General features: G+C 42.7%; 1 protein-coding gene across 1 annotated transcript in view; it reads left to right on the top strand.

The window, feature by feature from the left end:
* Nucleotides 1-14,659, top strand: part of LOC111841231 (uncharacterized) — a 92,672-nt gene that overhangs the window by 63,506 nt on the left and 14,507 nt on the right. Inside the window, exons 19-21 of the mRNA XM_072718487.1 lie at nucleotides 299-353; nucleotides 3,059-3,281; nucleotides 7,294-7,406. Coding sequence (XP_072574588.1) covers nucleotides 299-353; nucleotides 3,059-3,281; nucleotides 7,294-7,406 — 391 coding nt within the window. The remainder of the gene's footprint in view (nucleotides 1-298; nucleotides 354-3,058; nucleotides 3,282-7,293; nucleotides 7,407-14,659) is intronic.

The following is a 14,659-nucleotide window of genomic DNA, read 5'->3' as shown; positions in this document are numbered from 1 at the left end:
CTTTTATAGTTATGGTTATAGACACTCTACTGCACTACACTTGTACTTGGCCAAAAAAGATACAAAACACGTAATAAACAAATTTACAGATGAATTTGTCTGGGAGCATTAGTATAATTATTTAGTGCAAATTTTCTATACATACCGTGATAATATTGTCGTTATTAATTATTTTGTCCATGATAATTGTGTAGTGAGAATCTCATATTGTGACAGCCCTCTCATGTCCCTAGTTAATTCATGTAATTACTTCATGTAATTGTCAGAATTGTTGTAATAACTGTATGTTTTTTCTTAGAATAAAAAAACAGCTGGGCTTGGGTGAAAGACTCCAAGATGCCGAGCTGGAGCTGGTAGGTGCCTAAGATACATCAGCCCCTCTGCTTGCTGTCCTGGGACCTGTTTCTCTACATCAGTTTGGCCATCATGATGTTGACAGCAGAGTAGTGAGAAGCCTGACTTGCTGGAGGAAGAAACTGTTTCAGGGTTTAGCAGTGATGAATCAGATGCTCTAGAACCTTCTGTCAGATGGTAAGGGGTGAACAGTCTGTGGGATGGTTGGGAGGGATCTGCCTCGGTGCTGTTTGCATGGCAGATGACATGTTTCCTGTAGAGATAATGGGTGGGAGAGCAGATTAAACAGCAGTTGGCTGAGCTCACAGCCCTGGGGGCATCTGTGCTCAGTTGGAGGAGCCTGGAGGTGCTGTTTCCTATGGAGACACACTGAGGTCTGTCAGACAGGAAGTGCAGAATCCAGTTACACAGGGGGGTGTTCATGCCCAGGGTGTTCATCATCTAACATAATGAATGAGACATTGAGCTAAACACAGATCTTTTATAATGAAGTTGTGGCAAAATGTATATTTGTATTCATTAATGAGATGAGATGGGACTAAAATATTAACTGGACTGTAGGACATTCAAAGTGCATCTAGTTTATCTAGGAAAACAAAACCGAACAACTTAATCGAGAGTAAAGTGAAAAGTTGCTTCATGAATTTCAACACTTGATACAACTTGTCACCTTGATTTTGATTTCTAATGCATGTTTTAGCCTAACTGAATATGTTTAAAGAGAGGAAACATTTTTACTAAAAATAGTGACTAAAAGGCGCCTAAAATGTAACTGCTTTTCATTGACTAAAACTAGAATAAAATGATGAGGGATATAATTAAAATTAAAATGTGACTAAAACTAATAAGCATTTCTTCTGAAGATGAAAACTAAGACTAAATTTAAAGTAGCTGCCAAACTTAACGCTGTTCCCTGTTCTGTGCCTCATAACATGCATAAAAGTCACTCAGCACATCTGTCATGGAAGCCTCACTGCTGCAGGTCTGAGGTGTTGGCTTGTAGTAAATGATGAACCGAATTCCCTGCCACATGTGCCAGGTGTCCTGTGAGTCCATGAAGTGTCTGTTGATTTTCCCTGTACTGAGCACTGACTGGCTCTCTAAAGGCTGGGACTGTTTGGCTCTGGCTGTAGTGTAAGCCTCTCTGTCTCCAGACCTGTTGGTAGCTTTTGAATCTCCCCAGGGTGCACAGCTCTGCATGTATGATGACAGTTTGGGAGACAGTAACATCCTTAATGCATTTACTGATATAGCCAGTCACTGAAGCTGTGTTCTCCTCCAGGTCTAATGAGCTTCCCCGAAGATTCCCAATCTGTGTAGTCGAAGCAGTTTTGTAGTGCAGCTTCAGCACCCTGAGGCCAGGCTCTCACCTCCTGTGGGGCTGGTCTGATCAGGCTCTGCATAGATCTGTAGGCTGGAGTCAGGATGGAACTGTGGTCTGAGTGTCCAAAGTGGAGGAGGGGTGTGGCCTTGTGCGCATGGTGGATGTTTGAATATACTAGGTTTCCTGTTTTCCTGTCATGTGGAAAAGTCAGTATTCTGGTGAAATCTGAGTAAACATGTCTTTAATGATGCATTATTGAAGGTCCCAGCGACAATGAAGTAGCCGTTAGGGTGAGTCTGAAGCTCACTGATAATCCCATAGAGTTCACCCAGGGCTCCGCCAGCATTAGCATTAGCACTAGTGCTAGAGGGATGTAAACAGCAATGATGACTGTTGTGAATGCAATGCGGATACAGAATGGTCTGCATCTGACTGCCAAAGCAGTACACAGAGATGATCGGCGCATTAGTATACCAGCTGTTGTTGACGTAAACACACTGGCCACCTCTATGATTCTTACTTGACAAAGAAGCGTTCCTATCGGCACGAAAGATAGCCAGCATGTCCAGCTGGATCACAGAGCTGACGATGTAGCCACGTCTCGGAAGAGCACTGCAGTGGCCTGCCTCCTTCCAGGAGGTCAAAAGCAATCTTAAGGCCAATTCATATTTCAGTGTTCCATGTACGCTTTCAGTCCGCGCAACGTTGAGTGACATATATTTCGTCATTTGGGGTTTGCAATGGATAGTAGCCTGGATTTTTATGTCTGGCAAAAATCACATATGTAGACGCATGTTAACTGCACATGTGCATGGAAGTTGACTATTGTAGGTGTTTCCAATAAATGGCAGACCAAGTACAAATGGGGACTCGAAGGAAAGGGCTTTGACTCGTTCTTCAGATATCAAGCTTTTCCAGCCACAGAGAAACCAGTCTTATTATGATGAAGAAACACAGGGGGCAGTGAGTGGCTCAGCAAGCTAAGCCTCTGTGTCTGTGATTAGAAGGTTGCTGATTCACTCCTGTAGTGGCCTTAGCAGAATAGACACATGTCTGTGGGTCCTTGAGCAAGGTCCTTGACCCCCAGCTCCTGGGTGTGGCACACTGGCTGACCCTGTGCTGTGACTCCCAAGCTTGCTTTTACCTGTATATGTGTCTTTGTGTCTCATGGAGAGCAAGATGGAGTAGGCAAATAGCATAATTCCAATATACTTAAGCAAATGGCAAATAAAGGAGTGTTTCATTTCACACAGGGATTTGCTGGCCCAGGACAAAAATCCATGGCATTGAGAGCATGAATGCTATTTTGGTGACTGTAAAGAACAGTGACCCTGCTAATGAAATCATCGTTCTGTCCCCCTTTCCCATGGCTCCATGCAGCTCCAGCAGCCAATTCCCCCAACCACCATTCCGGGCCCCCTAGCCGACCTGGGGAAACACAAGCTGATCCGGGAGCAGCTGTTGCTCCTGCTGCATGCCCGCATGTGCCAGCAACACAAGCAGACCAACAGGGAGGAGTGGTCATGCTCCAGGCCCCAGTGCCGCACCATGAGGAAGGTCCTAAAGCACATGGACAGCTGCCAGGCCGGCATGTCCTGCCAGGGTGAGTGCAGGACCGCACTTCGTTTTCACTGGTGTGGATGGATTCAGGTTGGAGGAGGATTGATTTACCTTTCTCTCATGCCATGGTTGTGCAAAAAGTTTATGATTTGTGCCCCATTCCATTCATGAACTAGGATTTGAATTGGAATGACAGGAAGAAGAATTTAATTAATTTCACTTCAAAACAATTCAGTGCAAATACGGAATATCATTTAACTTAGTAAAACATAAATAATTATATAATTAATTTACTTTCTAGATGGAATACACTATATGGACAAAAGTATTGAGACACACATCTTGATCATTGAGTTTGGGTGTTTCATTTAGACCCATTGCCACAGTCAATCAAGCATCTAACCATGCAGTCAGGTTTACAAACATTGTGAAAGAATGCTTCAAGAATGCCTGAAGGCCTCAGTGAATTCAAGCATGGCACTGTCATAGGATGCCTTCTTTGCAATAAGTCAATATAGTATTTCAAAGTCAGATATTTCATGGTTAATTGTAAATGGTATTATTGCAAAGTGGAAGCATTTAGGAACAACAGAATCTCAGCCCCAAAGTGGCAGATCATGTAATGTAACAGAGTGGGGTTGCTGAGTGCTGAGGCACATACTGTAGTGCATAAATGTCACCAATCTTCTGCTAATTCAATAACTGCAGAGTTCATTATTTCATTTTGGTGCTCCTATTTTCGTATGTTTAGAAAAATAAGTTTTGTCTTTCAGTTCAACCATAGTGCTACAGCAAAAAGCAAAACATGGAAGATGAAATTGTGCTTTATTCTAGTACACTTGGCTACATTTGATCAGCAGAAAATATTTAAAGGTTTTATGATTTAGATTGCAACATTCTGACCTGATTTTTATTTCCTGCCACACTGAAGGTTCCCTCAATAGGTAGAGAAAAATCTGGTATTACAAGGTATTTGCAGGTATGTTGCTCTCGCTTAGTTTGTTTTCCAGTCGGCCAATGGGTTGGCATCCCTCTGCTAAACATGGGTGACTCAGGTATACAGTGACATTATGTGAAGCTTTGCTGACAGGTGAGGGAGTAGTTTGACTTTCAGTGAAAAAAAAAAAAAGTTTGGAACATTTCTTTGATTGGGCACTGCAGTCATTGTAGCCAGCGCTGAGTTTTGGGCAGAGACACGCAACTTATTCTCTAGGTGACACTAGGGTTGCAGGGATTAACCAGTTTGACTATTAACCACGGTGTGAAACATTGCGGTTAACCCACCGTTAAGACTTCTCCAACACCGCCAAAAAAAAAAAATCCACCAGAACCAAAGACATAAAATAACACGACCCGCACGGACGAAAACTATACAAAGCGAAGCACACACGAAATACCCCTAGCAGATCATAACCAGTGTTGCCAACTTAGCGACTTTGTCGCTAGATTTAGCGACTTTTCAGACCCCCTTGACGACTATTTTTCAAAAAAGCGCCTAGCGACAAATCTAGCGACTTTTGGACAAACCTTAGCAACTTTCCAAATGTCGCCAGTACTGTCCTGTAAGCGCGAGGTCTTGCTTTCCCGGTACAGTTACTCATCTCCCTGTGTCTGCTCTGATCAGTGAGCGCTAGCTCCGGCTGAAAGGAGCAGCATATTCCCGTGACCGCACGGCAGCTGACATAGATGTGAATGAGCTGCGCATGTGCAAACGGTGTTGCCACGGACCAATCACTTACCTGCTTCTCCTTTGCTTGAAATAAAACTATTTAATTTGACCGTTTCTTCTTATTTTTTCTTATTTATTTATTTTTTCTTCTGATGCACTTATATTACTCACTGTTACAGAGCTTAAGTTCATTCCAGTTTCTGAACTCGTCTGGCATGCAATATATATATATATATACATATATATATACGCATAATGGGCCATGTATATAAATGCTGTCTGACAGAAAATATGTAACGTAATTGATAGTTTTATATTGTACACGTGAGGAAGGATTATGGAAAATACGCAGAATGCAAATACGACTTAATTACGTCATCAATATGCAAATATACGCATGACGTCATCTAGCGACATTTGGCAACTTTTCGAGCAGACTTTAGCTACTTTCCATTGAAAATAGTTGGCAACACTGATCATAACAGAAGGAGAACGAGAGACAACCAAAAATGGGACTACTCTATATCCACCTAGGAAGCGCTTGAAGTCTCCTGTGTGGGAGTATTTTGGATACCCAAAAGATGCTAAAGGAGATATCCAGGACGATGGGTCACCAATTTGCAGAGCTTGCAGAAAAAAAAGTTGCGGCCAAAGGATCCAACACCTCCAACTTGTTGCAGCATCTCCGAGATCATCATGCGGACATATACGTGCAATTGAAGATATGCTAATACAAAACAACCGAGTCAAATTACGTTAGTGACTAAAGTGATTTCAAAGTAATAGAACCATCCGGTGAATGAGGGTTAATTTAGCCGTATAGTGTTGTAGGCTACTGATTGAGGTTCGCTTCCTATTTGTCTATAACAAGCGTTATGCTTCCTTCTCTGGCAGTCTCATAAAAATAAATTTCAAACGCAGCCTGTTTGCATAGGTCCTTGTCCTCGGTAGTCAATAGCGCAGTGGTTATGAAAGAAAAAAAGTTTCACGAAATGTAGCGTCTCATTTTAATAAGGTGAAACTTTACTTGTCCTTCCCTGCAGTTAGTGTACAGACAGTGACCCACTGGTTTGGTGGAGTGCACATGCAGAGGAGCTCCCAGTGCTGTCAGCAGTAGCAAAAAAGTACTTGTGCATTCCAGCTACTAGTGTCCCCTCTGAGAGAGCAGTAGTGGCAATATTCTCTCACCTCATCATTCAAGGCTGAGCTCAGAAAATGTGAACATGCTTACTTTTTTGCACTTCAACCTGAACTGATGTTGTGAACTGTTAAAGCTCTTATGTAGAAAGGTTTTACATTATTTTCTTGTTTTTCTTTTATTGTCACTGCATTTAAGTTAAGTATTTTAGCAGCAACAAATGAGCTGTGCTACCTATAGATGTGTACAGAAAAATGTAATTTTATTTATACATTTTATTTTTCTAACTATGCAGAATTTTTAACTGCATTTTTAAGTTAAACAGTGCAATTTATGTTCAAGTCATCAGGTTGGTCTGAGTTAATTTCTCTTGCTAAAAAGACATACAAACTGAAAATATAAAAAATGTGTGGTTCATCAAAGGAGCGGGATGTATTTACAGAGCAAGTTTACTTGAATTTAAATTTTCTGTTCCATGAGTGTGTTAAAATACAGCTTTAAATATCATCTGTTTGCCCAGAGATTACTTGATTTTTTTTTGACTGTGGTGTATTCAAAAGGCAGCAATAACCTTTTTCTGTGCAGCTTACAGATTTTTTCAGTCTTACAGTTGGTTACAGAGATTACTTTTATTTTACAAATTAATTTTTCTAACTATGCAGTATCTCTGAAAAGCAGCAATAAATAATAAATAGCTTCTGAAGTTCAAAACCTTTATAGAATGTGTTTGTGTGATTTATATATGTTAATACAGTTGTGAAGTCAAGTCACGTAAAATAACCATGATAATTGTGAAACCATGATTATTTCTCAGACTATAATTGTATCACCAAAATTTCTAATTGTTGCAACCCTAGGTGACACTTCACTCTTTTATTCTGAATAACATGGTATATTTATAACAATGATACAGTATGCTGTTTATGTTAACATATTTATGTGTAATAAATATTGAAATATTAAGCTGTACTGTTAAAAGCTGCACCTACACTATGTATATGAATTTGATTTAGTTCAATTGCACTTTAATTCCACCTCCTTAAATACAATTTTGAATTGCAATTCTGCACCCTATTTTCAACCACAATTCAAATTGAGTTCAAATTCACAAATTGAATTAGAGTTTCAGGGCCATTATCAATTCAGTTCTGAATGGTGCACTACCCTGGCTCACATGTTTACCTTTGCTCCAGTGCCAGGTCAGTTTCTTTCACCTAACAGTTTGAACCGCTCTTTGTGCCCCTGCAGTGAAGCACTGCACTTCTTCCTGCAAGCTCATCTCGCACTGGGACAACTGCACACAGCACGATTGTCCTGTTTGCATGCCGCATGAGGACTTCAGCAACCAAAGGAGCGACATCGTGAGTCATTCTCACCCGTGAGCCACCCCTGTGGTCAGCTAGGGCCCAGGCTGGCCTGCTGTCTTCCTTGGTGCATATATTAATGATAACGGTGTACATGGGGGTGGGGGGTGGGAAGTGTGGGTGAAGCTTGTTGGGGGAGGGGGGTGATACCATTCGTGGCACTGGAGCCCCCTCAAAAGATGCTGGCCTGGGCAATTGCCCATCTTGCCCTTGCTAGGATCCACCCATGCCATGGACCAGTGCCATGTGCTGTCGGTAGGTTACTCACCACGGCTGACTATGAGCACCACACAAGCCTTGCTGTATGGGAGATGCTCTGACCCAGGTATCTGGCTGTAATGATTTGACCCTTGTCAAAGTCACTCAGGTCTTTACCCTTGCCCATGTCTGCTGCACTCATGTAATATATCTCAGACCTTGATATGCACCATTTTTAGGCATGAACTGTGCCTGAGACGCAAATCTCACTCAGGCAGTTTGGATGTTAACATGGGCGCCGAAATGAAAATCAAAATGTTCCACATCAGTGACGTACACAACCTGCAGCTGGTGTGTCTGGGCCTTGAGCCTAGCATGGATACTGGCTTGCTTGCTGTGCTTCTCCTTCCTAGCGCACTGCCTTTGATGAGCTTCTGGCTGGTCGCCTTTCCCAGGCGATATCGAGGTCTTGCGGTGTAGGACTGAAGAATGCCAAAGCAGTGCAGTTGCTCCAGTGTGTTGATATGTGGGTGTTTGGCATTGATTTTCAATTTAATTGAATAAATTCTGTTAGTTGCAGACATATTTACAAGTTGTTATGTAAAACATAAAAATGTAAAATGATGTGATATATATTCCAATTGTACAAATATTGCACCACATTTAGGACCTGTTGTGGCCACTGTGGCCTACCACGCCACCATCTTCTGGATGGGGTAGAGGAAGAACCCTTATTATGATTCCAGCATACAGGAACATGTCAATACATTCTACATGTTTGTACAATGTTACATGGTATGGAAGCCAGTCATACAATACTGTAATGCCGACAAAGGTTGATTAAACAACAGAAATGTTTATTGGTGATAAGCAGCTGGGATACTCTGCAAATATACACTCTGGTACATGAGTCGTCCATAACCCCAAAGCCAAAACCAAACAACCCCGCTTTGTGTCCGGGTCTTAGGCTGTGTTCAAAATATCCACTTATCCACTGTATTGTGAGTCAGCCATTTTGGAGTGCTGTTCAAATTCTCAGCTACAAATCGTCCACTATGGAGTGCACTACCAAAATGTAGCTGTACCCTATATCGGTCGACTTAGATCATCATGCATTGCGGCCTGTAACATAAGTGTCAGAACCTTGAATGCATTCAGATGGGGACTCAATTGAAAGGGCTTTGAGTGGCGATTCAGAAATGAGCTGACCCTGTGCTGTGACTCCCAAGCTTGCTCTCACCTGCATATGTGTCTTTGTGTTTGATGGAGAGTAAGATGGGGGAGGCAAAGAGAAGCATTTCAATTAGGGCTGGGCGATATCAAATCGCGATTAAATCGCGCATGCGCAATAATCACTGAGGCTTCAGATGACAGGCGCAACATTTGGCGGTGCGCCAGCTTTTCTGTGCTATACGGACATTTATTTACGAGTGGAGCGGTGAGAATTTCCGCTCCTTGTTCACGAGGCTGTTGGCTCCGCCCGCTCCTTCGCTCTAATTCGCAGTAAGCCGCTCAGCTCAACACCGCTCCTCGCTCCACTAAAAATTCCTCCCGCTGCAGTCAAATCGCTCCAATTTAAAAGAGGGACAAATAATCTGCATGCCTAACAAATGTCACCTTAAACCGAAGCCTTATATCATAAAGAAATATGAGCAACGGCAACATTGCCACTTTAGCGTGTTTCGTTCTGCGTTGTGTAGTTTTTGTTTATATATATATATATAGTTGTGCTTCAATGACGAAACGACACCAGGATGTAGTCAACACGTATACTTCTGCACAGAAAACAATTAACACAAAGGTCTTTTTTTTCTCCTCCTTTCTGCACCTCTCACCATCATGGCATGTTTCAAAAAGAGAAGCGCGCGCGCGCGAAAAGTGAGTGCGCGCATAAAACAATATTACATACCTGCACAGAAAACAATTAACACAAAGGTCTTTTTTTTCTCCTCCTTTCTGCACCTATGTAACAAGATATCTCATATTAGGGAAAACTCAAACACCCGGTCAACCATAATAAATGTCACACATACACAGTTAATTAACTTATATCACGCGCAGATTACACATACCTCTCACCGTCATGGCATGTTTCAAAAAGAGAGCGAAACAGGAATTCCACTCCACTAAACCAAGGGCGCGGATTATTCCATAACAGACGGGGGAGAGATTTTTAGAAAAACCTCAAAAATAATTACTACTCACATTAAACATTAAGTGACAAAAAGAACACAGACATCTTCTACTTTACCAAAATAACAACAAAACATGTTCTTGTGAAAAAAAACAAACAAATAAATATACAATCAAAATTCACACACACCCCCCCCACCTGTACTCCCCGATAATCCGCTCTACATGCCAAGTGTGACGTGATCCATCAGGACAGAAGTCCTGTAATAAATCATAGAAAATAATAATAAAATAAAAGTCCCAAAATTATATTTTAAACAGTCTTAAAAACAAATCTAGTGTATCCAAAACACTCTGGTACATCCTCCCCCACTGGATTACACTAGATTATAAAATTCCAAAACAAGACACTCCTAAAAAAAAAACCTGCAGTTTGGTCAATCACAGAAATGTAGCCTTTCAATTGAAACCAATAAAGATTCCCCAGCTATGATGCTATCCCATGAAGGATTAAGACAAACCAAGGGTAGCTAGTCCTTAATTTGACTACAGGTAACCGTGCCCAGTACACAGTTATGCCCAAGACCACATATTCACTGCACACCGTATACTAAGTGCAATCATCAAACCAAACTTCACACAACAAAGTATCCAGTTAACTAAAATGACAAATGTGTTGCGTCCCATAAATTCAACTGAATACTTAAAAAAAACTAATGTACGTTGAGCGAGGTCTTAAGACCCCGCGAAGACATTACTTGAATCAGTCTATTCACAGGTCTAACAATTCTGCCTAACCTCGTAGTCAATCCACCTCCTGCGGATACAGATGAACACGTGGGCACAACAACTTCAGGAGACAGCTTCTCAGATAACTGAGAACCTTTTGATGGCACAACAGTAACAGCCACACAGCTATCGCTAACAGCATCAGGGTGCCCAACACTAATGTTACAGAAAGGCTGACAAGTATCTGAAAGTTGCAATCAGCATCATCTTGTTCCTCCTCTAACAAATCTGCACCACTGTTTTTCTGCAATGATATCTCGCCCTGATCATGCGATACGTCAGCAGATCCATCTAGGTCAGAGACCCACCTCACAGTTCTGTCAACACTTTCACACACATCAGCCTCAGAGGAAATGTCATGAATTGAACTAAAATCATAAAAGTCCTCAGAAGTCTCACAATCTCCCCAAGACGGTATAGGTAAAAAGTTAACAGGCATCAACAGATTCCGATGCACAATTCTAGATCTATCCGTGCTGGGATTGCGAATCCGGTAAGTATTCAAGGAGTCATTTTTGCTTAGTACCACATATACAGTACTCTCCCACCGATCAGCCAGCTTTCTCTTACCCCTTTCTCCCTTATTTGCCAGAAGAACCCTGTCTCCTAACTCCAAGGAATGACCTTTACACCCCTGATTATACTTATCGGCCTGCTTGGTTCGCTGCTTCGTAGCATGCTCTTGCGCCAGTGACAGAGCTTCCTTCAGATCTCTCCCAAGAGACTGGACATATTTATCCACATCCACTGTCACATCATCTAAAAGTACACTTCCAAACATGACATCAATAGGTAATCTTGGTTTGCGACCGAACATCAAAAAAAAGGGTGCATAACCAGTTGTCTCATGAGCTGTGCAATTATAGACAAATGTCAGTGTGTTAATCAATTGTGGCCACTTCACCTTGGACTTTGGCTCAAGTGCACAAATCATATTACCCAGGGTGCGATTAAACCGTTCTGCTTGCCCATTTCCCATCGGGTGGTACGGTGTGGTGTGCGACTTGCTAACCCCAGCCAGCTGTAGCAATTCTGCAATCAATGAACTCTCAAAGTTTGCACCTTGATCAGAGTGTATGCGATTTGGAAACCCATATATACAAAAGAAATTATTCCACAGTACACGCGCAACTGTTTTTGTGGACTGATTCGGACAGGGGAATGCACAAGCTAATTTGGTGAAATGATCGGTGACTACCAGAACATCAACGGAATTATTGTGTCCATCCTCTGCCGACCAAAAATCTATACACACTAACTCTAAAGGTGCGGTGGTCACAACAGAAACAAGCGGTGCCCTAGCGTCGGGTTCTGGAGCCTTACCCAAAATGCATCGCTTGCAGTGTGTGACATACTCACGTACATCCTTCTCCATAGAACTCCAATAAAACCTCTGCCTGCACAGCCACAGCGTGCGCTGTTGCCCCTGGTGTCCAGCCTCATCGTGTACTCCCTTCAAGACAGAATTTTTCAGTGATAGCGGGACTACATATTGAAATTTTTTTTTCTTAGTCTGTGGATGTTTAGAAACTCGATACAGTATGCCCAGTTTCACATCAAACCTATCCCACTGCCTCAAACTTCTTAAAACTTCCATAGACTCATGAGCTCTTTCCCGTCTAGACGGACGTCTTTTTCGACTAACAAAGTAATGGACTCTAGTAATGACAGAATCCTGACTCTGCTTTTCCAGTAACTCCTCATGGGAGAAGACAGGAAGCGGATTACAGCCCGCAGCTACAAGGTTGTGCAGATGTTGTACGTGCGAAACTGCTCTCGTTAAAGCGCCCTCCTCCCACTGACAATGCGACTTTAACACGGCTTGCACATCTTCCCGTGGCATCTTCCCCAGAGAACTAGCCTGATCCATCTTAATTGCACTCTGACCACCTTCCAAAGATGAATCCTCTTCCTGTCCCACTGGTGACTCACACGTCAACCGGAACATGTCCTGCACAATATCTACATCCACAGCCTTTGCCTCATGTAACAACTTGTCATATGGGACCCGAGTCAGCTTGTTGATGACTTTAGGTGTGACAAAGGGTTCCCTGCTTAAAGCATCAGCCACTACATTCTTTGGTCCGCGAATGTACTGAATGTCAAAATCAAACGATGCCAACTTTGCCACCCACCGCTGTTCACATGCATCCAACTTCGGCTTTGTGAGGATGTACTTTAGTGGATTGTTGTCGGTCCACACAGTGAACCGGTGACCCCGCAACCAATGACTGAACTTATCATGAATAGCCCACTTCATAGCCAGAAATTCTAGTCTATGTGCTGGATACTTGGACTGAGCATGATTAAGAGACTTGCTGGCAAATGCAATAGGCCTAGCGGTAGTACAACCATCCTGCAGTTGAGAGAGCACAGCTCCCAAACCACTAGTAGAAGCATCAACAGAGAGCAAAAAGTGTTTTGTAAAATCTGGATGAGCTAATAGAACTTGATTAGCCAGCGCCTCCTTCAGGTGCCCTAGAGCCTCTCTACATTCAACAGTCCAATCCGATGGAGTGAGTTCACGAGCTACCACAGTTCTCTTCACACCCTTACCCCTGCGCGGCCTCTTCTGACCAGTGGTCAACTGGAATAGCGGTCTTGCTATAGTGGAACAATGCTCAATAAAATGTTGGTAATATACTACCATGCCTAGAAAAGACCTTATTTTCGTCGCTGAAGGGGTGACTCCATCTGACTCCATCAAATCTTGTTCGTGTACATTCAAAATGGCCTCTACTTTTGCCGGATCAGTAGCCACACCCTCCACACTGATGATGTGCCCTAAAAACTGACATTTAGATGGAGAAAGTTTTAAGTTATGCTGCTTGAGATGCTGAAACACCATCTCAAGCCTCTGCAAGCTTTCCTCCGCTGTCTTACCAAAGACTAACAAATCATCCAAATAACAGAGAAGACTCATGAAATTCTGATCACCAAACACCGTTAACATCATCCTCATAAAGGTTGCTGGACTGTTACACAGTCCCTGTGGTAGACGACTATACTCATGAAAACCCAAGGGGGACGAAAAAGCTGTATACTATTTGTCCTCCTCATGTAAGGGGATGTTATAATACCCCGAAGTCAGATCCATAGTGCTAAAATAGGCATTGCCCCCAAGTGCAGCAAGGACATCTGCCTGGTGCGGCAGCGGATGAGCATCCTTTACTGTGCGAGCATTCAACCATCTAAAATCAGTACAGATGCGTAAATCGCCGTTCTTTTTCCACACCAACACTAGGGGTGATGCATACTCGCTGCTCGACTTGCGTATTATCTCCTTCTCCTCCATATCATCTAGCGTCTCCTTCAATTTCTGATAATGAGCCGGGGAAATTCGACGATAGGGAAGTCGAAAAGGTTTGTCATCAGTAAGGCGTATTCTATGACAAAATCCACTTGCCTCTCCACAGTCCAAGCTATGTCTGGAAAACACACTATCATATTGCTCAATTAAATCAACAAGCTTATCTTTCCAGAAAGGACTCACCTGACAGTTAGCAACATCTATATTCTGCAAACCCAAACTCATCAACCTGCTCTCCCTGGAAGTTCCAAACCCACTTGCGGCGCTTGCTGCTGACAGACTATTATCTGGCCTGTGAGAAAGCAGCTTTCCAACATTTTGGGAAATTTCTTGCTCCTTAAGCACATCAAAATCTTCCAATGCGATACACGGGTAGACATCAGCTATTTTAGCATTTCGACGGAGTGTGATTTCCGAGGGGGTGGGGTTTATAAGTTTTACTGGGAGCCATCCGTCTCCCCAAAGAGGTGAAACAACTCTGCCTACCAGTACGTTACGAAACACACAACGAGCTTTACCAGGCTCAACAACAACCGTACTACCTGCAGAGAGTTGGATTCCTGGTGGTAATCGGGCCCAAACCAGATGTTCACTCAAAGGTTTAAGTGTGACCGCCCTCTTCAGCTTAACTGTACCCACTTTGTCTGGGATGGTTTCCCCTCTCCATCTCTCTAAATTGGATAATATCCGCAGAAAGTGGCTATGTTCTTCCTGACACATCCCATCAGGTTTGTTCAAAACACTCCAATAGCTTTCATTGGTTTTAAACTGTCTGATCAACGGTTTTAAAACATTAGTACCAATAACGAATTGATCTACC

This window comes from Paramormyrops kingsleyae, chromosome 12 (assembly GCF_048594095.1).
Source record: "Paramormyrops kingsleyae isolate MSU_618 chromosome 12, PKINGS_0.4, whole genome shotgun sequence".
NCBI classification, from domain to species: Eukaryota; Metazoa; Chordata; class Actinopteri; order Osteoglossiformes; family Mormyridae; genus Paramormyrops; species Paramormyrops kingsleyae.
This window is presented reverse-complemented; position numbering and strand designations above follow the sequence as displayed.